The sequence below is a fragment of the Pelodiscus sinensis genome, chromosome 1 (genome assembly GCF_052426305.1).
Source record: "Pelodiscus sinensis isolate ZL-2025 chromosome 1, ASM5242630v1, whole genome shotgun sequence".
Taxonomy (NCBI): domain Eukaryota; kingdom Metazoa; phylum Chordata; order Testudines; family Trionychidae; genus Pelodiscus; species Pelodiscus sinensis.
The window spans coordinates 69,990,786-70,014,518 of NC_143052.1; the positions used below are offsets into that span (position 1 = coordinate 69,990,786).

The window sequence follows — 23,733 nt, forward strand, 5'->3', positions numbered from 1 at the left end:
AGTGAGGTTGCTAATAGAAGAGTGCAGTGGTACAGACACTACAGCTGTGTACACAATATTACAAGACTCTCAACTTTGAAGCCAGAGACAGATGTGTGGGGCAATCCTGCCATAGAGGGGCTCCCAATCCTGGGGGAGAGGGTTGGCAGAGTGGAGGCATGGCACTCCCTCCCCTCCAGCTCCCTGCTCCACTCCAGCCTGGGCAGCCCTCCCAAGCTAGGGCAGCTCCCCCAGTTCCCCAGCCAGGGCAGCTCCCTGCCCCACTCCCTGACAGGAGTGTTCCTCTCAGCTACCCGGACCCCCCCACCCCGGCCAAGACAGCTCCCAGCGCACCCCTCCCCATCCCACTGCAGGGTAGATCCCAGTCTGGAGCTCCCAGGCTCCCAGCACTTCTCCCCTCTGAGCAGGACAGGTCTCAGCCCTCCCACCTGCCCCAGTGCAGGGCAGCTCCCAGGCCCCCAGCCACACCTTCCCCGGAAGCTGGGGACAATGCTGGCTCAGGTTTGCCTAGTCACCTGGCCAGGCCAGGAGGAACAAGCGAGCAGCCCAGCCTCCCCCACACTCCCCTCTCCCCCCTCCCCCCCGGACTGATCCCACTGGCACAGAGTTCAGAAAGATAAAAACTGGCCAGGGCCAGAGCCAGAGCAAGGGTGGGTTGGTGGGGACAAACATTCCAAAATTAAAATCCCTTCAAAAAGAATAACCTTCTGGCAGCACCCGCTTATTTACATTCAAGGGGCTCCAACTTAAGTACCTTTGGTGTTCCTCTCAGCAGTGCGAATATGGCACCAGGAAAAAAGCAGTCTCTGAGGTAACCACGTGCCCAACCATTTGGGGCTTGTTCACAAAAGACAATTTTATTTCAGTTTTACTTAGATCTTTCCAGGTTAAAACCAACACCTTGAATTCTACTTGAACGTTCATTGGAAGCCAATACACCTCCAGCTGAGTGGAACAACTACAAGAATCCATGTAGAGGGAGTTATACAGAGATTATCCCAGTGGGAGGAAGCCATGCCCTGTGGGATTAGATTCTTTCACATCAAGCTTTGTTCAGCACTGGAAGTAGTGGGAGTTGGTTCTGACTCCAACACGCTGACTTTTATGACCAGCCCAGACCCTCACAATTTAAAGTTGCTACTAGAATTGTAAGTTCTGAGACCTCAATGGACCCTTCCTCTTTAGAACTCTCATACCCTTAGTATGTACAATTTAGGTCTGGTCTACTCTTAAAATTTAGATTGACATAGCCACATTGCTTTGGGATGTGAAATTCACATCCCCGGCATCAAAGTTATGACAACCTAGTACTTGTAGACATGACTAGGTACACAATGTTTCCATCGACCTAGCTACTGGTGCTCATGGTGGTGGTTACCTACAGCACTGGGATAACCCTGACCACCACTGAAGGAAGCAGCTACATTGTAGCACTTCAGTAGCATAGCAGATATCGTAAGGCTCCATAAATGGCTCCTTAAGACCGTGAAGAAATGTGACCGAGCAGAGCTCCATCATACCTCCCCACACACCTGGGACTGAGGCAGAGGAGGGAGTTATGGCAGAGATGCACCTCTAGGTGTTCTCCTCTGCTGGGCAGTTGCAGCTCGATTATAGTGCTTTTGCACCACTTCTGTAGTACAAAGGGGGCGAGGGGGAGAGAGAGAAGAGTGTTTAATAACCCAGATTATGAATCTGGTCCAGGATTGTAAGTCTCAGGGCAAACGAAAGAGAAAGCATCAGAAAGAACATGAGGGTAGTTTTGCAGGAGCAGGTTTAATTTCTGTATATCATATAGCAACTTTTCCCAAAGCAATTATTGAATGTTAACATAGGCAGTTCCTAAGTTTAAAAAAGATGGTTACAATATCTATTATTTAGCTGGGAAAATACCTTCAAAATACTGTAGTTCTCAAAATAATGTCAGCTATGTTTAAAACCATATGAAGGAAATATAGCTATGCAGAGGTTAGGTAATCTAGGCAACTTTTAACATTCCCTCCATGCCCAGTCACTCCAAAAAGCAAAATAGAAATTCTTAACATATGTTTAGGCCACATCTATACTACTAAATTTCGTTGACACACCTACTTACTAGGGGTACATCCACACAGCAGGGTTAAAGTCATAATTTCAGCTATGTCAATCGCATAGCTTAAGTCAAAATAGCTTAATTCGGCTTTTGGTGGCATCTACATAGCAGGAAATCAAAGGAAGAACACTCTTCCTTCGACTTCTTACTCCTTGTGAAATGAGGGCTACCATGAGTTGGAATAAGAAGTCCTCCAGCTTGACATTATTTTGAAATAAAGGCTTGTAGCATAGCTATGCACTGTTATTTCAGAACAACATCAGTTACTCTGAACTAATGCTGCTGTGTAGATGTACCCTAAGAGAGCTTGTACTGATGCAGAGTGATGCATCACAGGTAGATATCCCAGCATGCCCTGCTCTCTGGTCAGGCAAAATGCCTTTTGGGAAATTTTCACAATTTGTCGTGGAACAGTAATGAGTCACCCAAGGATCTCTGAACTAGGGGATCAATGTCCTAGCATGCAACATTCTCCAGCCATATCCCATTATTTTTGCACTTTTTTAAAATCAGTGGCTGCAGAACTTTTGCATGTGAAAGGCCACATTCCTGGACCTGCTAAGCTTGCCCTAGCCCACCAACACCAGAAGAGCTGCACTGATAGCAGAAGTGACACTCATTCGGAATCTTGGAACATTGAATTATTATTAAGGGGGACATTTTTGAGTCAGAAAAAATCCATAGTTCAGGCCATGTCAGGACCAACTGACTGCAATGGAATGATCATGCTTTGTCATAATGAATTTTCCATAAGTGAGGTGACAGTGGGATGTGAGGGAAGGCATATTCAAGTGGCCCATCCAGGACATGAAAGCATCACCCTTAGACTCTTGCTGTTGTGTTGCTTGGACCAATTATGCTGATCTTTTTCCATTTGAGAGGCAAACTAGTTCTGAGATGATGTGCTCCACTGTGTAAGAGGTTGTTCAGTATTGAATTGTGTAACTTCCACTGATTGGTGGCAAAATGCCAACTATGGGTATCTACTAGTAAGTTCTGAACCCCTGGAAGGTACACAACAGAAGCTAGGGTGTGGCTCTGGATATACTAGTTCTGTAAACTGATTGCCTCTATACACAATGGCTGCATCTAGACTGGCAAGTTTTTCCGCAAAAGCAGCTGCTTTTATGGAAAAACTTGCCAGCTGTCTACACTGGCCACTTGAATTTCCACAAGAACACTGACGATCTCATGTAAGATTGTCAGTGTTCTTGCGGAAATACTATGCTGCTCCCGTTCGGGCAAAAGCCCTCTTCCACAAATACGAGGAATATGTCCATGATTGTCATGTCAGGTCTGGGAGGCAAGAAACGCTCCAATACTCACATATTTGGTTTGTCTACCAGATGATCAACATCCTGGCGCGGATGGCAATTGTCACTACACTGTTCATGCTGTGTCTGGGACAGACAGACAGAGATCAGAGCCAGGCCTCCAGACAATGGAGCTGGAACCTAGCAAACCCATTACAGTAGTACTGGTTGCAATGTGGCCTAGCAAAGAGACCCGGGATGTTGTTCAGGATATGAAAGTGACTTGGTTTAATCAGATGGGAGCTGATGGTTGGTCCTGGACACGGACTTCAGCTGACAAAGTGGCCAGATTTGGTTATACCAGCATTTCCTCTCAAGGACCACCCAGGAGAGTAACTCCTTCTCTTTGAGGTGGCACCCTCATCTAGATTTTTTTTTAAGTCCTGTTACCTGTCTCCATTATTTACCAACAGTTGTCTATTCCCCTTGTACCTCCTATACATGAATATTGGTCCCAAACTGACCAAGCAGTTTGCACTAAGAAGTCCTCAAGCTCAACTTCCCAGAGTCATAGTTTGAAGAAAAAACAAAAATCTCAGAGCTTTCCACTTTGGAGAACTGTCTATACTGACTTATTAAAAGGATTACTACTTCCTCTACACTTGTATAGATTCTTTGAAATAACACATTAGTCCTGTACAGCAATTTAAAATATAAACCAGAGTTGATGTGTTCAAAATGGAGGCCTCTTTAAATCACTAAAACATTATGAAAAAAAAAGAGTATTGTACATCTTTATTCCATGGTTCCAGGTTTGCCTATAGATACAGAACTGCGGCTGAAATTGAATTTGTTCACCCAAATGACAAACTGTAGTCAATTAAATAGGTAGCTCAAATTCACAAGTGGCAGCATGACTGTATTATCCCAATTATATTGGCTATGAAGAGCCTGGATAAGATGACCCAGGAAGGAGAATAGTGCAGTTGAGTTCATGTTTTAAATCACTGAGCGTATTAAACTATTTGCTTATAAGTTCTCAAAATGATTGTCTAATAAAAAACTGCAGCATATAAACTGTTAACATCTTACATATACAGATGTATACAGCATAATAAAACAAGACTAATTTCTGAAAATACTAAGTTTTATTCACACCCCAGTGGTAAACAACCTTAATATGATTACTAGTTTTCTTTTGTAGATCACTGTCACATAAAATACAAAACCCATAGCATAAACAAGCAGACAATTATGAACATTTAATGTGGTCTTGTTGGAAGTTAAACAAATTATACTAGCCTTCTGAAGTAGTCAAATCCAAAAATGCATCATCTCCTAGTTAGTACAAGTCACTGCCATTTCTCTAACAAGGAATGAGGGCACAGCTAGTGCAAGCAGACAAACCCTTTCAAACTACTGGGCTGAAAATACTTTGGTTGGTTCTTCAGGAGAGGATTTTCTCTAAACAAATATTGGTCTCAGTTAACAGTTCTGATAATCTTCACAGCTGCAGTCTAATAGCTACATGACAAAAGACTTCACAAGAACCAAACTATGTAGCAATGAATTAACATTCATGCTTTAGGGGATTTACTGCATTCTACATATTGGCAGAAAATTATACTATTAAAATGTTGGGTAGAATGAATGAACCTACATTTTAAACTGGTACTTGTGTTTGATTTTATTTTAACAAATTATTTACTTAGTTCTACCAAGAAGATACAAAACATAAGGCTGTAAGTAACTAATAGTTGTGTTTAGGCTATTACAGTGCAGGTAATCCTCAAGGCCACATACACACTGCTTCACTGCTGCTTGCATTCTGCTGGGTTTTGATCCTTCTGTTGAATGGAAAAAAAAGTCAGTGTACAGATGTCACATCAAGTTATTTTTCCAAACCACTTAAAGCTGTCAAGAAAAAAAAAAAAATCACGCTTCCGTTAAAGCTCTTCAGAATTAACAATTTAGCTATTAAGAATCTTGCTTCTCTCTTTTATCCCCCTGTACATAATACTATACCACCTTGCATTCAAACCTCTCTATGTAGTAAGCAACTAAAGCTTAAAGCTATCTTTCAATAGCTACATTCAAGAGGATACCTGATTTTTGCCTTTGGGTAAAGTTTGCATTAGCCATTGATAGCAAGCAACACCGCATTTCTGATTACAGCAAGGTGGTATCTTCAAAAATTTAAGAGAAAGAGGATTGGAACAAAACTAGCATGCCACAGAAATAGAAGAGGTGCCCATATACTTTAAGGCTACGTCTACACTGGCCCCTTTTCCGAAAGGGACATGGTAATTTCAGAGATCATAATAGGGAAATCCGCGGGGGATTTAAATATCCCCCGCGGCATTTAAATAAAAATGTCCGCCGCTTTTTTCCGGCTTTTAGAAAAGCCGGAAAAGAGCGTCTACACTGGCCCCGATCCTCCGGAAAAAGCGCCCTTTTCCGGAGGATCTTATTTGTAGGAATAAGATCCTCCGGAAAAGGGCGCTTTTTCCGGAGGATCGGGGCCAGTGTAGACGCTCTTTTCCGGCTTTTCTAAAAGCCGGAAAAAAGCGGCGGACATTTTTATTTAAATGCCGCGGGGGATATTTAAATCCCCCGCGGATTTCCCTATTACGATCTCTGAAATTACCATGCCCCTTTCGGAAAAGGGGCCAGTGTAGACGAGCCCTAAGAGTCTTAGCCAAGGAGAACTCTCTCTGATCCCATGAGCACAAGCAATCCAAGCTCATTGAAATTTATTCATCATGTAATGACAGCATGAAATAAACTAGTGAGGGTTAACATTTAAGTCCCCATTAAGGCTCCCAAGGTAGAAAACTTAAAGAAAATATACCATAATATTTATGGCTTCTAAGGCCCTATTTCTCAGCATCTATTGTCAAGAATGATGACATGCAAACCAATCCCCCTCCCTAGCTGCACTACTTATGACCTCTATTTGTGTCACCTGGCTTAACAGGGAAGCCAAATCTTCCTTACAGATATGGACAAAAAACTTACAATACCAGTAGTGGAGAGTTTTAACTGCTCTAATGTCATACATCAGGAGACAAGTCACCCTAAGAAAGTTAGCTCTTGACTTGCATAATTAACAGAAGCATAAAATCCTGAAAATGGATAGTAGTTGCTGAGATATGATATTGAATATCCTTCACATACAAAGTGATTTAATGACCCACCTGTAGGGTGATGGAACTAGATAATGACTTGAATGAACCAGCAGAACCTGGCTCCTAAACAAACAGGCTAGTAGCTAATTTTTTAGGGGGACATGAACAATTAAAAAGAAAAAAAAATACTACTCACCCTATCATAGTTGGTAAGAGGTACATTGATTATATGGCGCACAAACAGTATTTTCATTATAATATAGCCTCAATCAAGGACCAGTCTCGGTCAATTAAGGTAATGGGAGAACTGGCAGGGAGTGGAGTGGAGGGGTTCATGCCTATCTCAGTAAATGTACATGAATATACTAAGCATAGCAGCCTCCAATAGCACCCTTTAAGTTAGGTCTAATGAACTGAAGTGAAGTGTTCAGTCCAATACCCTAATAGTATTACCGACTTGATGACAACATCTTTCTCCTCTGATTCTCCCCTCCCCACACTTATCATTCCCATGGTCCTAAATCATAAGCCCTAGCCCTTGCCCTGTTTCTGTTCTATTTCTTAACACTAGCAGTAGCAAGTGCCATCTCGCTATGCTCAGCAGTTAGCATAAGACAGAGAAGATTGAGTCAAGTGTGGTCTGCACAAACAGGTGATCAGTATCATTATCTGCATATGTAAATGATGTTAAGCTGGATCTGCACAGGACTGTATAAAAGAGGCACTTGCGTATCCATTTGAATACTACTCCCTTCACTGTGCCCTACACTAGGCTAAGCAACAAAACTGCAACATCCCTTGCTTTCCTCAAACAGAATTTGAAATCTTGCAACAGCTAATATCTGGCCAGCATACAAGGCCAAACAGCCAATTAGCATATCACACAGCAGGTACATGAGCCCTAATTGTCTCAGTTTGCAACTCTGTTGATATGGCTATTAGATTACATCAGTACAGGAGGAAGGGCACTGTGCATTACTGTGGTCTCCGTAACAACTGCAGGCTGAACCTCTGTAAAATGATACTCTCTTGTCCCGCAACATCCCAGACCATGGATGTTGCAGGACCAGAGAGTCCTACTGGAGCACTGGTGCCTACAAGCTTTGCAGTCTGGCAAGGTTGTGGGCAGCAAGCTGCCAGTAGGGAGCCCAGCTCCCCACAGCAGGGCTGCCAGGCACACCCTAGCTGGCCTGCCAAGCATGACAGGCAAGGAGGGGAGGGAGGGAGGCAGGGAGGGATGGGGGCCAGTAGGGCAGCAGGACTTGCAGCAGGTCCAGGGCTGGGGAGGCAATAGCACAGCATGGGATGGGAAGCGAGGGCAGATGATGACCTCCGCAGTCTAGCAAAATCTCTCATCCAGGACCGGTCAGGTCCTGGAGGGGGCTGGACCAGAGAGGTCCAACCCATAGTCTTTTTTTCTCATGGGCACCAAAGGGTACAGTGTAATGCAGATGGTTGGATGCAACAGGGCAAATATTGAGCAGTGTTGTTTGACCTTATTTGACAAGCCATTTTTGGTCTGATTCAAGGCCTGCCAATACTACTGAGAAGCAAGTTTGATGCAGCTACATGGCCTGCTGAACTTTCAGCGTGTATGTAAAGCCATCTTTCACCTATTCATGCTGAAGCAAGCACACTGTTTAAATTCTTCTACAACATGGATTGGCACAATCCTTTAACAACTCAACTTGCAAAGTTGGCTGATAACTGCACATTGTTTAGAGCAATCCCCCCTCTCCCCCGGAAGCGCCGCGCGCCCGGGGCCGACGCTCCCTGCAAGCGCCGCGCCATGTGCCCGGAGCCAGGCCAGCCCCGAGCACCTGGCGGGCGCCATGGCGCCCACGGGCACCGTGTTGGGGACCACGGGTTTAGAGACTTCTAGCAGACAGGGACAGAAAGGCAGAGTAGAATTATTTATGGTTTCTGCTTCTGCATATCTGCAACAAGAGCATCTCTAGTACTTGCCAATTTCACAGACTATCCTACTCCCCGTAACATGGCCTTTTTGAAGATGAACAGATCTTATTACCATGCTGTGGGTGACTACAATAGCACTCATCCAAAAATGATAAAGGACATTTCCCAATGTAAACTTACATTTTTATACAAAATGTATTATTTTGGTGAGAAAATATTTTCATATGATTATTTCCCTATTCTGCGATATTTCTTCTGAAACTAGCCTGAGCACACATCATGTAACAGATATAACCAGTTATTCAATGTTGCTTGAGTAACAGTAGTGCTTCCAATGTCAGGTATATTTGAGTTTGGTTTGGTCCCCAGACTCCCCACTCAAAATTAAAGTAATCAAAGATGTGGCTTGGTTTTTTGATCAGTGCTTGCAGCCCTAGAAGTAGCTGGATAAATGCTATTTAGTTTGACAACTAGGTTTAAAAAAATCCCAACAGCTCATCTAGAGCTGTTGTAGAGTATGGGACATCTGAAAACTTATCCTCATACTACCCAAACTAAGATGAGAAATTTATACATTTGGGAATATGTAAAAAAGAATTAGCAATCTCTGCTGCACATCCATATTGTCATCTTTTCAAGTCACCCTGAAGTCTCTACTCTCTAAGTAATAAGCATCTGTGTCTTCTTTTTTGGGAAGAGAATGTTCAGGGGAAGACTGGAATGAGCAAAGCAATATATTCCCTGCCATAAAGGAGGGTTTATATCTAATTCCATGTTAGCAGGAAAGCTACACTTAGTTTACTTTAGAGTCCTGTTGTAGATTCTACTCAATATAAACGAGGATGATCATCTCCAAGGAAGACAGTCCAAAACCTCTCTCCTTACTCTTAAGTCTCCAACTCTACTTAAGAAATGTCATCCAAGTGAACAGATATGTTCTCCTTGATGGTACAACAAATGTAGGCAACACTTTGTTATTACCAATAGCAAAATTAGCAACAAACTTGTTCAACTAAAGAAGATTTTAATAGCATTCATTCAAGATCAGTTAAGTTATATTTTCTTTATGAATAGGAAAACTTGCAACTTTTTTCATAAAGTTGCATCTGTATCTCTTTAAAAACTCATTTGTAATACAGTAAAACTCCAATTGTCCGGCATCCAGTGGTCCAGCACTCCTGATAGTCCGGCACCAACTGGAACCCGGAAGTGCTCCAGCCAGCCGGACAATTGAGGTGCTCCGTGCCACTTCCCCAAATCCGCTGCTGCCACCGCTGAAACTGACCAGCGGTGGACTTGCGGAAGCGGCGCGGAGTTGAGCAGCTGGGGTGCTGCCCGGTTGGTCCCGCAGATCCACCCCTCGCACCCCTACTTGGCGCCTGGCAGCACCCCACCTGCTCTGCTCCACGCCGCTTCCTCAAGTCCGCTGCTGCCGCTGCTGAAACTGACGAGCGGTGGACTTGGGGAAGCTGCAGAGCAGAGCAGCTGGGGTGCTGCCGGGTGCTGAGCAGGGGGGTGAGGGGCGGCACTGCGGAACCAACCGGGCAGCACCCCAGCTGCTCTGCCCTGCTGTGCCCTGCCGCTTCCCCAAGTTGCCGCTGCTGCTTGAAGCCCCAGCTGGCCTGTCGCCAGCAGCTGCGGAGGGTTTGCCCCATGCTGCGCCGTTCCCAGCCAACCCCCCTCCCCAGACCTGTCACAGCCCCTCTGTCAGAGTACCTCCTGATACTCCGGCATATCCAATAATCCGGCACCCCCTGGATCCCAAAAGTGCTGGATTATCAGAAGTCTACTGTAATACTTCAGTTTCTTTGGGGAGGAAAGAAAAAGATCCCTGACCACATATTTTAAAAAGTATTACTGAAACAAAATTAGAGTGACAACCATGTTACTTGGCAAATATTAGAAGTAAAAAGTGGGGTATTAAAACCATCTCAGAGAACAATTTACTCAAAACAAGTTACAGAAATTATGAATTGTTTATTTCAGATTAAATGGTTGCTTTAAATTAATTGTGTAAACTATTTTAATAAAATACATACATTGGTATTACCCACCTTCGGGTCATAATCTGGATCATTTTCTTCATCTGCTTCTTCCTCACCTTCCTGAAAGATAGAAATATCAAATGGAAAATGCTTTTGTTCAGATTAAATAAGATTTGGTGCAGTTAACAGATTCCTTTGATATGTGTAAGATTGCATCCGTGCAAAAATAAGTGGATTACCTACCTTTAAGTATCGAGGGGTAGCCGTGTTAGTCTGAATCTGCAAAAGTGGCAAGGAGTCCTGTGGCACCTTATAGACTAACTAAAGTGTTGGAGCATAAGCTTTTGTGGGCAAAGACCCACTTCGTCAGATGCATTTGCCCACAAAAGCTTATGCTCCAACACTTCAGTTAGTCTATAAGGTGCCACAGGACTCCTCGCTGCTTTTGCTACCTACCTTTAGTAACTGTTGAAGATGCATTGCTCATATGCATTTCAAGCAGGCATGTACATACAATCATCAGAAGCTATTCTTCTAGCAGTACCCATTGGGTTAGCTGTGGAGCCCCTGGAGTGGCACCGTGGTGGCCGTGTATATTAGGTCCCTGCTGACCCACCACCTCTTCAGTTCTTTCTTGCTAGATACTCTGACAGAGGCAAGGTGGGTGGGTGGGTCTTGGAATGGACATAAGCAACAAATCTTCAACAGTCACAGAAGGTAAGTAACGCAATGCCATCATAGTGGTATAAAGGAACTAGAAAGGCAGCAGGTCAACAGGGAAGCATATAAACCGCCTTCACTCCAGGGGCTCCACAGCTGGCCAAATAGGTACCACAAAGGAAAAACCTCCTAACAATTGTACATGCAGCATGCGTATACCTAATTGCAACTAACAAAAACTAAGGATTTGAATTAAAAGCTTTGAATTGGGTATCTTTCTGTTTACCCATATTCAGCTTTTAGAGTAAATTTCTGTACTGCATTTAGCATAAAGTTTGGCTCTTAAATATACTTGGAAACTAGTACAACTTCTGTATGCATCTGACACCAAATTAATAATTGGCATCTTTCCTTTCATCATCACTTCAGACTTATTTATAAAATATCTGAACCAATAAAGTTTTACATAGACTAGAGAAATACTGCAGAATGTTTGTCATTTACAGTTAATGAAACAAGAAACTTAAACTTGCCAACTGTTCAGCTACCATCCCAAAGAGGAAAAGCTGCCTCCATAAGTGAAGTGTGTTCATGTATAATTTTATTTGTCTAACCCATCTTGTAACTCACCTCATCATCTGCCTCCTCACCTTCTTCATCATACTAAAAGAAAAATAGTTTATTGTAAAACATTGTGAACACCATCTTCCTAATGGTTTTGTTTAAATTATATGGCAACCAAAGAATTTCCATGTTAAAATTAAGTACTCCAAAAAGGGGGGCATTTAAGGCAAATTAACTTTGTCAAAAAACCTTTCTAGATCTGGGTTGAAGTGATCAATATCGTTAATACTGAATCCATTTTATTAAACAGATAAGAATTTAAAATATAGCTTTGACAGATAAAGTTTTCTCCTATTTTAAGAATAAAATCTATAGTTATGTATTAACATTTATTCTGCATGCATATGTCTGGCACATCCCCCAAATAGAAGCCACTTTCGGTTGCTTACAGGTTTGCAAAATTCTAACAGCTTGGGTTGAAAGTCTCCATGCCAAGTATCAGCCTCATGCTCAATTTTTTAAAGAATATAGCTAAGGAGATATTAATATGGACAAAACTAAGTTATAGTAATCTTTTCTCCAAATAGCTCTCAAAACTTTGGAACAGTGATTGAAAGTTTGGCAGCGGGTATGTCTGGGATGTGCCCTTCAGTGTCTCCATAAAAATACACCCAAATTTAGTGAAGTCTGCAAAAAAATGAGTAAAGGCTTGCTACAGGTTTAACAGGTAGAATTTCCAAAGAGTCTTGTCTTCACTGAGCATAGCTCAAACTTGTGCAGTCCCACATTAGGGCTACAGGAGTGAGGCCAAACTTTCGCCAGAAGTGCTGTTTCGGGGGGCAAGGGAGGGAGGAGAGAATCACTAGGATGAGAACAGGAGGCGGCCTCAGTGGCAGTCCCACCCTTGGGCACTATTGCTTAGGAAACAGTCTAATTTGAATGCAAAGGGGAAGAAAATCTAGATCAAAGGTAGGAGAAGAGGAAAAAAGAGAGAGACTATCTGGCAAAATAAGAATTGCAAGCCAGGGGATGGGGAACACAGGTTGGACAAAAAGCTTGGGTATGTGGAGGGACAACTGAAAGGGCAAGGAGGCAGGCAGGGAGGGATAGGTGGGGGGGAAGAGGGAGAGTCAGTGTCAAACATCTGTGAACTCCAATGGCAAAGTGTCTCATCCTCATTTAAGTAAGTTTACACAGCAGCAATAGATTGTCATCCTCTATCAGTAAAAATTCCTTAACACAAGTGGCAGGGGATAGCAAAGTTACTCACCTTGGTGCAGTAACTGTCGTTCTTCGATATGTCCCTCCCCATTTGGTGCTCCACTGTAGTATTATAGATCCAGATCTCCACCACGTTCAACATATGGGAGTGTCTCAAACGTTCCCCTCTTCCACCTTCATCAGTTCCTATGCAGATTGGAGGTAAGAGGCTCGTCTCATGACCACTGCTGTAGCTGTTGCTCTCGCTGCCGTATCTGTGACATCCATCTTTATCCACAGACCAGCTCTGGTGGGGCATACCCTTCCTGGACGACCACTCTCAAAACTGGTCTCTTGGACTCTAGCAGTGATTCCATGAGCTGTGTCAATTTAGTAGAATTGTCAAAATTGTGATTGACAGGTGCACTAAATAATTTGCTATACGAAGGAGAAGTGTGGATGACATGTAAATCTTCCTGCCAAATAAATCAAGTCTTTTGGAGTCTTTGTCTACAGTGCAATTCCTATATTGGGGTGTCTTTGCCCTTCGTTGTGCTGCATCCACTACCAAGAAGTTGGGTTGAGAGTGACTGAATAAAAACTCAGACCCCTTGGGTAGCACAAAGTACTTTTTATCCGCTCTCAATGGCAGCTGCCGGTGTTTGCCAGATCTCATCCGCAACTTCCAATATGGCTTCGTCAAGCGGGATAGCCAGCTTAGCGCATTGGGACATTTGGAGATTCTTAAGGAAAAAATCTCCTCCTTAATCTCAGACAACTGTAGTTCTTGAGTAACCACCACCCTCTCGAACAACTCCTGAAATGGTTTTAAATCATCGGGGGGGGGGGGGAGGCATCTCCCAGGATAACTGCTTCGTCAGGTGACGAAGAGGACTGATTGGTAGGAGATATACCAGGTGGTTGTACTTGCACTGCAGTGGGCTGTTTTTGGTTGATGTCAGAGGGAGGAGGTTGAGGAGAGACGGTGTTTTGTTCCAGAACTGATGAAGGTTGAGAAGGGGAATGTTCAAGAGATAGACTCCCATATGTTGACCGTGGTGGAGATCTCGATCTCTAATGCTACAGTGGAGCACCCATGGAGACATCACTCGAAGAAGAACTAAAAGTTCTAGCACTACTGATGATCAATGTCTCAGTATGATGCATTTTCTTCCCAGTTTGCTCTTTGGAAAGCTTAGGAAGTCTGAACTAAAAACTTGTAAAAAGAGAACTTTCAGATTGAAACAAAAAAACCAAACAAACAAAAATATCAAGAATTCAGGTTAGGAAGTTACAGAATTACGGTTCTGTGTGCAGCCTTAATCACACACAGTACTAGTTTTTAAGATCTCTGTTTCATTCTCTGAATACAATGAACTATGCTCATTTAATGAGCAGCACTTCAAAATTGGTTTCTCCTAATTGCTCAGTATGGGCCTCATTTATATTATTTGACCCCTGCTTTGAAAACAAAATTAATTATCTCCTCACATGCTTTTCTACTGTGCTCATCACTACAGTAACCAAGTATTTAACAAACATCAATCTTTCACACATCTGAGATGGAATATTTTCTCGCTCATTTTAGACGGGAAGCTAAAGCATAGAGATTAAGGTCACAAATTCACACTAATTTTATGTACCCAATTTGAGTAATCCAGGACCTGATTTTTCAGATTACTTTTACCAAAGCAACTTTAACTGTGGCATTCCTTAACTTCTGAACCTTAACTTTCTTTGGACCATATTCTGTAGTTGGTATTTTCTGAACCCATATGCATCTTTGGAGGAGCTCATGCCACTGTGTAAGAGTCAGACCCGGATGGCACAGAATCAATGTCATTATACCCTCAAACCTGTAAGGAGGGATGGGAAATCCAACCCAAGGCTTATGGCCCCAATGCTGGAAGTGGGAGTCCATGCTGGCGCTATAGCTCATCTGCCATCCCAACATGGGGCTGGAGCACACAAAAATCTACGAGGCTGGGTCCCCCCTAGGCTCTTGTGTGTGAGGGGAATGTTTGGAGTGTCTTTCTCCATATCAGTCAGGGCCCAGTCACTGAGAGGTTTTTTTTTGTATCTCACTTGTGTGCAGCCCCCCAACTGATTTTTCTGTGGGTCAGTGCCCTCCCCTCCCCCGGAGTGTACTGGCAATCAAAATGGGCCCAGGAAATGGGTTGAGAACGGCCCTTCCCATAACGTCACCCCCCCCAACCCCCACGTCATGTCCGGCACACAGCACAGGCGGCAGGTTGGGCTCTGCGTGCCACATACAGCACGGACGCGGAGCCACTCCGAATGAGGGGCAACAGTGTGCGGACACAACGGCCCACCGGACAACAGCCCACCAGGAAATTCCCGGTATCCTGCTGGGCCAGTCTGCCTCGGCTCCCCCCCCCCCCCCACCACCACACACACTTTAAGACCTTTTGTCTACATCTTTTAGCACGATGAAAAAGTGCACACCCTGTATGAAACAGTTCAGTTAAGATTAACTCCAATGTAGATGCACTGAAGTTAACCAAATTCTTCTGTTAACCTAGATACCGCTTCCCAAAGAGATTTACTACAGTGACAGAGAAATTCCTTCTGTTGCTAAATAGTGTAGACATATGCTAAAGTACTAGAGGAGAGTAGCTATAGTTGTGTTGCTGTAGTCTTAGTGTAGACGTACCTTGGAGCGTCTACTATAGCTCTCAGGATTTTGTAACATGATGAAGGGGCCTACCCTGAAAAGAGCTGAAAGAAGTGTCAAGAAAGAATAGATTCATGAAGAAAATCCCCACAAACACTACTAAAGCAATCTCATTAGAAATCTTAAATATTAATTGTTTGAGCATTTTTAGCCAGTTTAAAACTTACATCATCATCATCATCTTCAATAGCTTCCCCTGTGAAGTACAATACTGATCGTGGAACTATACGCTCACGTAAAAAGTGGCCGATTTCAAAATCTGCAGCAAGAATTGCTTCAGCATCATCATCCTGCATAAAATATTAAAAGAAACAGTAAAGTGATACATTCATAACTCATTTGTTTTAGGAGTCTGAACACAAACTAATCTCATGAGGACTGAGGTGACCAAATATTCAAGAGAATTCAGCACAAATGGGATATGTTCCAGTGATTGCTACATTTATTAGATCATAACTAAGGGACAACTTGCAAACTATGATAAGCAGACAACATACGCATTGCCCACATTAAAAAAGAAACCTGTGTAAAGTCTGACATTCTGTGCAAATTAAAAGACACAGAAATCTCTATACATTACATACCCTAGTTTAAGTCAAAATTTTCACCCAGACTTATTAAAAAGAAAGTTTCCCCATTTTTCCAATGTTTAGCTTCTTCAGATCATTTTAGAGTTCTTCACAACTTTCCTAAAATTACTTAGCACTAAAACCCCTTCAGTATAATGAACAGGGCTTGCCAAGCGGCAGCGAGCCCCAGTCGCCAGCCGCGCAGTTTCGTGTGGTTCTGTGTCCTGCACATGCGCAGATCATTCCGCGCATGCGCGGATCGCTCTGTGCCGGCTCCTCCGGATTGTAGTCTACTCGCCACAGGCGAGTAGATTACATTATTTGTCAAGCCCTGATAATGAATATCTGCCAATTAATACAACCACAATGACAGTAATATATGAGATGGGAGCAACAGGAATGACATCAAGTGTCTAGAGATTCAGGCAAATGGAACTTCACTGATTTACATGTGGGGGAGGAAAGGGGGACCCAAAAAGGGCTAGATTTAAAAAAAAGCCAAAACACTTACAAACTGAATTTGTACTAGTGGAGTTTCTGGTAGCATTCTCCAGTGCTAAAAAGCAGGTCATTAAATATTTATGACAATAGGATTAAGACATCTGTCATGTAGATATAGCTTCTCCTCCCCCCAATTATTGAAAGTCAAGTGGAACAGCAGAGCTGACAAAGTACTTGTGGGCATCTGACGCATCACCAGTTTTAGTAGTGATGGAAAGGGTAAGTGGATAGAGAAGATACAGAGAGACGGGGGTAAATAGCTAAATAGATTTGATTTAACCTCTCTCCTCTGGAGATTTAAGTTCAAGTTAGTTTGACACTCACCTTAGGCTGATATTATTGGTTCCTCACTTACACAAGACTCCTATTTATTCAATTTAGAATATGCTTTTTAACATTTACATTTACTAGAAAATTCCAGTTTATCCTTCATAAATATCAACAATCCCAAAATACACTCATTACAACTCTTACTACTAAGTGTTCTTAGCCAACCTCAATATCTTCTTGTAAAATAAGCCAGAATATGAGCTAAAGGTGTTCCTTATTACAAAGAAATAGCTGAAACAGTTAACTTTATTATTTTCCCAAATAGCTTAAGACACATTCTCTCCATATCTGTGTACAGATGGGGTCTCCTCACCTCAAAAAAGATATTTTGGCTTTGGAAAGGGTTCAGAGAAGGGCAACTAAAATGATTAGGGGTTTGGAATGGGTCCCATATGAGGAGAGGTTAAAGCGACTGGGACTTTTCAGTTTAGAAAAGAGGAGACTGAGGGGGGATATAATAGAGGTATATAAAATCATGAGTGGTGTGGAAAGGGCCAATAAAGAAAAGTTATTTGTTAGTTCCCTAAATAGAAGAACTAGAGGACACCAAATGAAATTAATGGGGAGCAGGTTTAAAACTAATAAAAGAAAGTTCTTCTTCACACAGCGTGTAGTCAACCTGTGGAACTCCTTGCCAGAGGAGGCTGTGAAGGCTAGGACTATAACAGAGTTTAAAGAAGCTAGATAATTTCATGGAGGTTAAGTCCATAAAAGGCTATTAGCCAGGGGATAGAATTGGTGTCCCTGGCCTCTGTTTGTCAGAGGCTGGAGAGGGATGGCAGGAGACAAATCGCTTGATCATTGTCTTCGGTCCACCCTCTCTGGGGCACCTGGTGCTGGCCACTATTGGCAGACAGGATACTGGACTAGATGGACCTTTGGTCTGACCCAGTACGGCCGTTCTTATGTTCAAATCTGGTGTACTGAATTTCTTCAACTTACCAGGTCTCCACTTTCAGGAACTATAAGAAAAAACAGGGAAAAAAATAAGTAATTTAAAAGATACTTCATGTATTTCACTTCAAATAAATCCACACAATACTTACCTTCAGGAGGACTAAAGAAATTGAAGAAAGAGTCATTGGACACTGTTTTTGTCACCGTTCTAACCGTCCCACGTCCCTTGTGTTTCTGCTTCTTTTTGATGGTTTTCAAAGTAACATTTTTTCCTTTTTTCCAGTCTATCTGGCACCTGCAAGAAATTAAGGAAAATAGATATAAAATTGGGACATGCTTACAACTTAACATTTGTTCTTCCATACTAAAGTTATTACTAGTCTAAGGATATAGTTAATAAATATTTGAGTATAGCCAGTTGAATAATTAAGGTGATCTTGAACATTATTATGTATTTGGAGAAAAGCCTGTGGGCTAGCCACACCGCTCATGAGTATACTCATTCTATTCCCCAAATTCCTTCCAATCCAGAGAATTCACACGCACGCTTTTCTTACTGAAAATATTTACATCAGAAATGAAGAATAGAAACTGAAATTATAGAAAAGTATCCCACTACGTTTATTTCCTGCATTAATAATTTCTGGAACCCCTCATATACATTATTGTTTCACTCTTAAGCCTGGCAGATGGAAGGACAAGAGCATAGCTCAGTTTTACTCTAGGAAAGGTCTATCCAACACTTAATTTGTTCAACGTTGTACAGGATAATGGAAGACAGTGCCTATCCCACAAATCTTGTCAATGCTGACCAGATGCCACTTTCCATTGAAACACTGCATGGACAAAACACTTTTTCCTGGAATGATTTGAATAGGGGGTATTAGTTTAGTTGGCACCAGGGATAGGTGTGAGGGCTTTTCAATCAAAGGCCACCAAAAAAAAATAAAAATAAAAAAAAGTTGAAACATAAGGTATCATTTAGCATATTTGGTTCTAAGCTAGAATGGAGACACACAGGAGGAAAATTAGAAGGAATAGAGATGCGCAGAGTCTCAAATGCTAAGACTTGTTACTTGCTAATGTAAGGATTGCCTGCAAACCTGCACACTAATTTGCATATTGGCTCATGGTACATTGTAGATCGTAATCACTGAAATTAAGTACACAATCTGCCAAGAACAGACCCCACTCAGTTACTTGCTACATAAATGAACTTAAGACCCAAAAATAGTTGGGAAGGAAGGCAGGGAGTTCAGGCAAACAGCAAAAATTAAGTCAGTAAATGAACATTCTTGAAGCATTGACTGCAAAGATCTCCATATTTGGAGAATATTGCTGGTGATCCTACACTCAGAAGTTAAGTTTGAAAAGTCTCAATTTAACTAGGGCCATCATCCTGAACTGTGTTTTTTATTAAGATCAACGCATATTGCCAAGCTTCATTTTCATAATTGGGGCTGTTTTTGCACAAGAGGCTTTTGCACAAAAAGGAGCTGTGTAGACGGCTCCTTTTTGCACAAAAAACCCCTCTTTCACAAGAGCCGTTCTTCCTCATTTTTTCCAGGAAGAACGGCTCTTGTGCAAGAGGGGGGTTTTGTGCAAAAAGGAGCTGTCTACCCAGCTCCTTTTTGTGAAAAAGCAGCCCCTAATTAATTATGCATATGAAGTGCATAGGCTTCTGCATTAAGAAAAGTGCAGTATAGATATAGCCTGAAAATGTAAATCAGTTAAACTCTATTCACAGGTGTAGGGGCCAGCTTTTCTTCTTTACATAACTGCAGGCGTGTTTGAGGCTGTGACTGTACTAAAGAGTGGGGAAGGGCTTCATGTATCCCTCATTTAGCCCTTCCCCATTGTTGACTTGGAGGGAAACAAGGTTCTGACCATTGTTGCCTAACACATTGTCTGAAATTTTAGAGCTGATTGGATGTAGTGTTCAAAAGTTAATACATTTCATATGCAACCAAGCAGAAATGACCAGGAAGTTGAATATAAGGCCATTGAAAGTTCACCCAAATATTCAAGAGCAGCCACAAAAAAAGGTTAGCTACGTTAGAATTCAATATTAATAAATACTTACCCTGTACAACCCATAATTTCTGGTCCGTCAAAAGAGAAGGGATCAGAATCATCTGGCTCTGATCTCATTCTGTATGATTTTGTTAACACTTCATTTGTGAAGAAGTCATTTGATTCAAAGTGAAATTCTAACGTGAAACTCTGAAAACAATTGCAGAAATAGTGTCATTAGCAACTGAGCACTATTTATTCATGTTTCATTTCAATCACTATTAAACATCCAAGAATCGGATCTCAAATTAATGTATATCTCTTGGCTTAATGTCAATTCTGCTCAATATATTTCACTGAAAATTCTCAATATTTTCCCCAAATTACAACAAAGTTCTCTTAATTTCATACCGGCATCTAGATTATGATTTTGATCTTCTGCCTCATACCTTTTTGAAGTTTGCCGTGAGACTACCTGATGAACAGTGGTCTGTGCACTATAATGCAGAACTAAGCCTGGGGGCTACTAAAGAAATAGTCCTTTTAACTCCTTTGCAATCCACATATAGACTATCAGTTAAAGGACATAATTAAAAAAAAATAGGTGCAGATAATGGTGTCTAAAAATGAAAGTGAAATATCTATCTGCAAATACTAAGTAATGCTAGGTTTTGTATCTGATTAAACTGTTGTAATACAAGAGAGACACATGCCCATTTTATACATGATTGTGCTAACAGTATGTTAAGTGTCATTTCTCTTTAAGAACAAACTAAACATTTTTCAGACTCCAAAAGGCACCATCAAATATTTGAGTGGCCCAGACCACTTCTGTGTACCCAGTGTCAATTTTAATCTTATGCAAAAATACAGTTTGTCTAAGATGTAAGCTTACCATAGGCTGACCAGCTTCTGAGAACTTCACTTTAATATCTTTTAAGTGTTTCAGAATAGGTTCATCATGTTCCTTTAAATAAATTATTTTAAATTAATGCATAGTATTTTTCATACAAACAGAATTTGAGTGAAGTTAGTTATATAATAAAAGAGGCCTTGGGGTGGAAGTTGCTCAGATACATTTAATATTTGTTTTACATTAGCTAATAACCTATGATGGTCATTTGAAATAATTTTATAAAAATATTTGACCAAAGGCAAATAGTCAAGTAATAGGCACAGCAAAGAATTTCAACTGTAATACAAGCTTCTTATTCAATCATGATTTGTTAGTCAATTAGTTGCTGAATATGTGAAGATGTGTAAGTAATTTAACTGGCAACTAAAGAATAAGATGCGTCAGGCTGAACAGGCATGGGAGCATGGTACATCACTCCATTGACAAAGCACTTTGAAATGGGATACAAGATATTTTAATTCAACCAGCAAACAGACAAATCAAATCACTACTTCCACAACTTCTAGGAGCACACTAGTACAAATTTAAAGACTTATGATTATATTTAAACTTCAGGTCACCACCTACCTGAACCATATCACTAAGCAAGTCAACATTCTTAAATACTGTTAGCCAAAACTCAGGAATTCCTTTAGGGTCTTCTTTTTCTTCATCTTTTTTCTCCTCTTCAAGCTTGGCCTTCTCTTTCATTTCCTCCTTGATAAAATAAAAATGTTAGTCTTTCTAAAATTTAACAGGAGTTTTATCACATGTACTCTGTTAAAGAACATTATGCTAAGATCACTGAGCCCACAACTGAAAGCCAAGCTTTGCAGAACTACACAAAGCTTCCATGAAAATTTCACTGCTGGCACTTTAAGTATTGCTACAGTAGTGGGTCTTGCTTAAGGTGCTTCTACACTGCAGGGCTTACGTCGAAATAAGCTACACAAAATGAGCTGCGTCAATTGCATAGCTTATTTCAAAATAGGAAGCATCTACACAGCACTTATTTGAAATAGAGCACTCTTCCTCTGACTTCCCTTACTCCTTGTACAAGGTTACAGAAGTCGGAGTAAGAAGTCCTCCAGCTTGACAGTATTTTGACACTACAGGCAGTCCCCAGGTTACGTACAAGATAGGGACTGTAGGTTTGTACTTAAGTTGAATCTGTATGTAAGTCGGAACTGGCGTCCAGATTCAGCCGCTGCTGAAACTGACCGCCAGTTCTGACTTGCATACAGATTCAACTTAAGAACCCCAAGCGTCCCCAAGTCAGCTGCTGCTGAAACTGATCAGCGGCTGATTCCAGGAAGCCCGGGGCAGAGCAACTCTGCCTCGGGCTTCCTGTAGTCAGCGCCGGTCAGTTTCAGCAGCGGCTGACTTGGGGACGCTTGGGGCAGAGCAGCTGGGGTGCTGCTGGGTTGCTCCAGTAGCACTGCTCCTTGGCGCTACTGGACCAACCCAGCAGCACCCCAGCTGCTCTGCCCCAGGCGTCCTGATTCAGCTGCTGCTGAAACTGACCAGCAGCGGCTGAATCACGACGCCTGGGGCAGAGCAGCTGGGGTGCTGCCGGGTTGGTCCAGTAGTGCCCAGAGCGGCGCTGCGGGACCAACCGGCAGCACCCCAGCTGCTCTGCCCCAGGGTCCACAACAAAAGCCTGGTCTGCTGAGGGGGGGGGGGGGGGGCACACTAGCTGCGCCCCCCCCCCCCCCCCCCCCGCAGACCAGGGACATGGGGAGCAAAGCTGCAGCCACGGTGGATTCCCGCGCTTCTGAGGCTTTGCTCTGGCAAAGCCTCAGAGGCGCGGGACCGCGCCCCAGCTGCAGCTTTGCTCCCGGTGCCCCTGGTCTGCTGGAGACGGTCCCCAGCAGACCAGGGGCACCGGGAGCAGCTTTTCTCGCCCCGGAGGTCGAGGTGGCGGGACCGCTGCCTGCGAGCTCCGGGGCGAGAAAGCCCCGTTCGTAAGTGCGGATCCAACATAAGTCGGATCCGCATAAGTCGGGGACTGCCTGTATTTCCAAATAACTGCCTGCTGTGTAGACTTGGACTACATTATTTCGTAATAGTGCTAGTTATTTCAAAATAGTGTTGCAGTGTACACGTACCCTTAGGCAGCGTACACGTACACTGCGCATTGTTGAGAAAGATATGTAAATGAGGCACAGCGATGTATATCGCCGCGTCTCATTTGCATATCTAATGAGCCACCATTTTTGCGGAAGGGGCTTTTGCCCAAGAAGGAGCTGTCTACACTGCTCCTTCTTGTGCAAAAAAACCCCTCTTGCACAGGAGCCGTTCTTTCCTGAAAATAAGCAGCAGAACGGCTCCTGCGCAAGAGGGGTTTTTTGCACAAGAAGGAGCAGCATAGACAGCTCCTTCATTGCCATGCCTCATTTGCATATCTTCTTGCACAACAATGCACACAGTGTAGACGTAGCCTTAGTGTGTTAAAGCTTGAAATGGTCCATCAGTAGTTCTCTTCAGCTACAGTGAAGATACTCACTGAAATTTCTTCTTCTGTATCTGCTTTCCACTCACATTCTTCCTCTGTAGGTTCATAAATTGCATTGATGATTTCACTTCGCTGGAAAATAAAGCCATAAAGTCTTTCAGGTTTACTTAAATCTGTATAACTTTAATATTGAATCTGAGTATGTAATGCCCATAAAAAAAAAAAAAAAAAAAAAAAAAAAAAATCACTCTTCCGAGTAGGTTGTAAGTTATCACAATCAAAGCTCTCCCTTTGGGGAAGAAATTCCATTTGCTTCTTGACCTCATCTGCCACGCAACAGTAACCTTACATTTTACTCCTATCCTCCTCAAAACAGCCACTCACTGCTAAGAGGCCTGATTTGGACATCAAGCTACAAAGGACTGGACAGGACTCTCAAAACAATTGTTTTGGTAGCTATAGGTCATGAGACACTTAATCAGATTCATTAGAGAGTACTCTCATAGGTGGTCCTATTGAAATTAATTCACTCAGGGGATGGAGAGGTTCACAGTCTGGCCCCACATGGGACTGTAACAC

General features: G+C 42.5%; 1 protein-coding gene across 3 annotated transcripts in view; it reads right to left on the bottom strand.

The window, feature by feature from the left end:
- Window positions 1–4,474: 4,474 nt before the first annotated feature.
- Window positions 4,475–23,733, bottom strand: part of NAP1L1 (nucleosome assembly protein 1 like 1) — a 37,547-nt gene continuing 18,288 nt past the window's right edge. The window contains exons 6-15 of one of the 3 annotated variants that reach the window (XM_075932097.2): window positions 23,206–23,286; window positions 21,288–21,413; window positions 20,700–20,771; window positions 19,875–20,014; window positions 17,941–18,086; window positions 17,837–17,856; window positions 15,662–15,784; window positions 11,666–11,698; window positions 10,430–10,495; window positions 4,475–5,192 (exon numbers count right to left, since the gene is read on the bottom strand). In XM_075932097.2, the coding sequence (XP_075788212.1) occupies window positions 5,157–5,192; window positions 10,430–10,495; window positions 11,666–11,698; window positions 15,662–15,784; window positions 17,837–17,856; window positions 17,941–18,086; window positions 19,875–20,014; window positions 20,700–20,771; window positions 21,288–21,413; window positions 23,206–23,286 (843 nt within the window). In that variant the 3' untranslated portion in view covers window positions 4,475–5,156. Of the gene's footprint in view, window positions 5,193–10,429; window positions 10,496–11,665; window positions 11,699–15,661; window positions 15,785–17,836; window positions 17,857–17,940; window positions 18,087–19,874; window positions 20,015–20,699; window positions 20,772–21,287; window positions 21,417–23,205; window positions 23,287–23,733 lie in introns of all 3 variants that reach the window. The other 2 variants (XM_075932088.2, XM_075932102.2) reach the window with 2 other exon arrangements.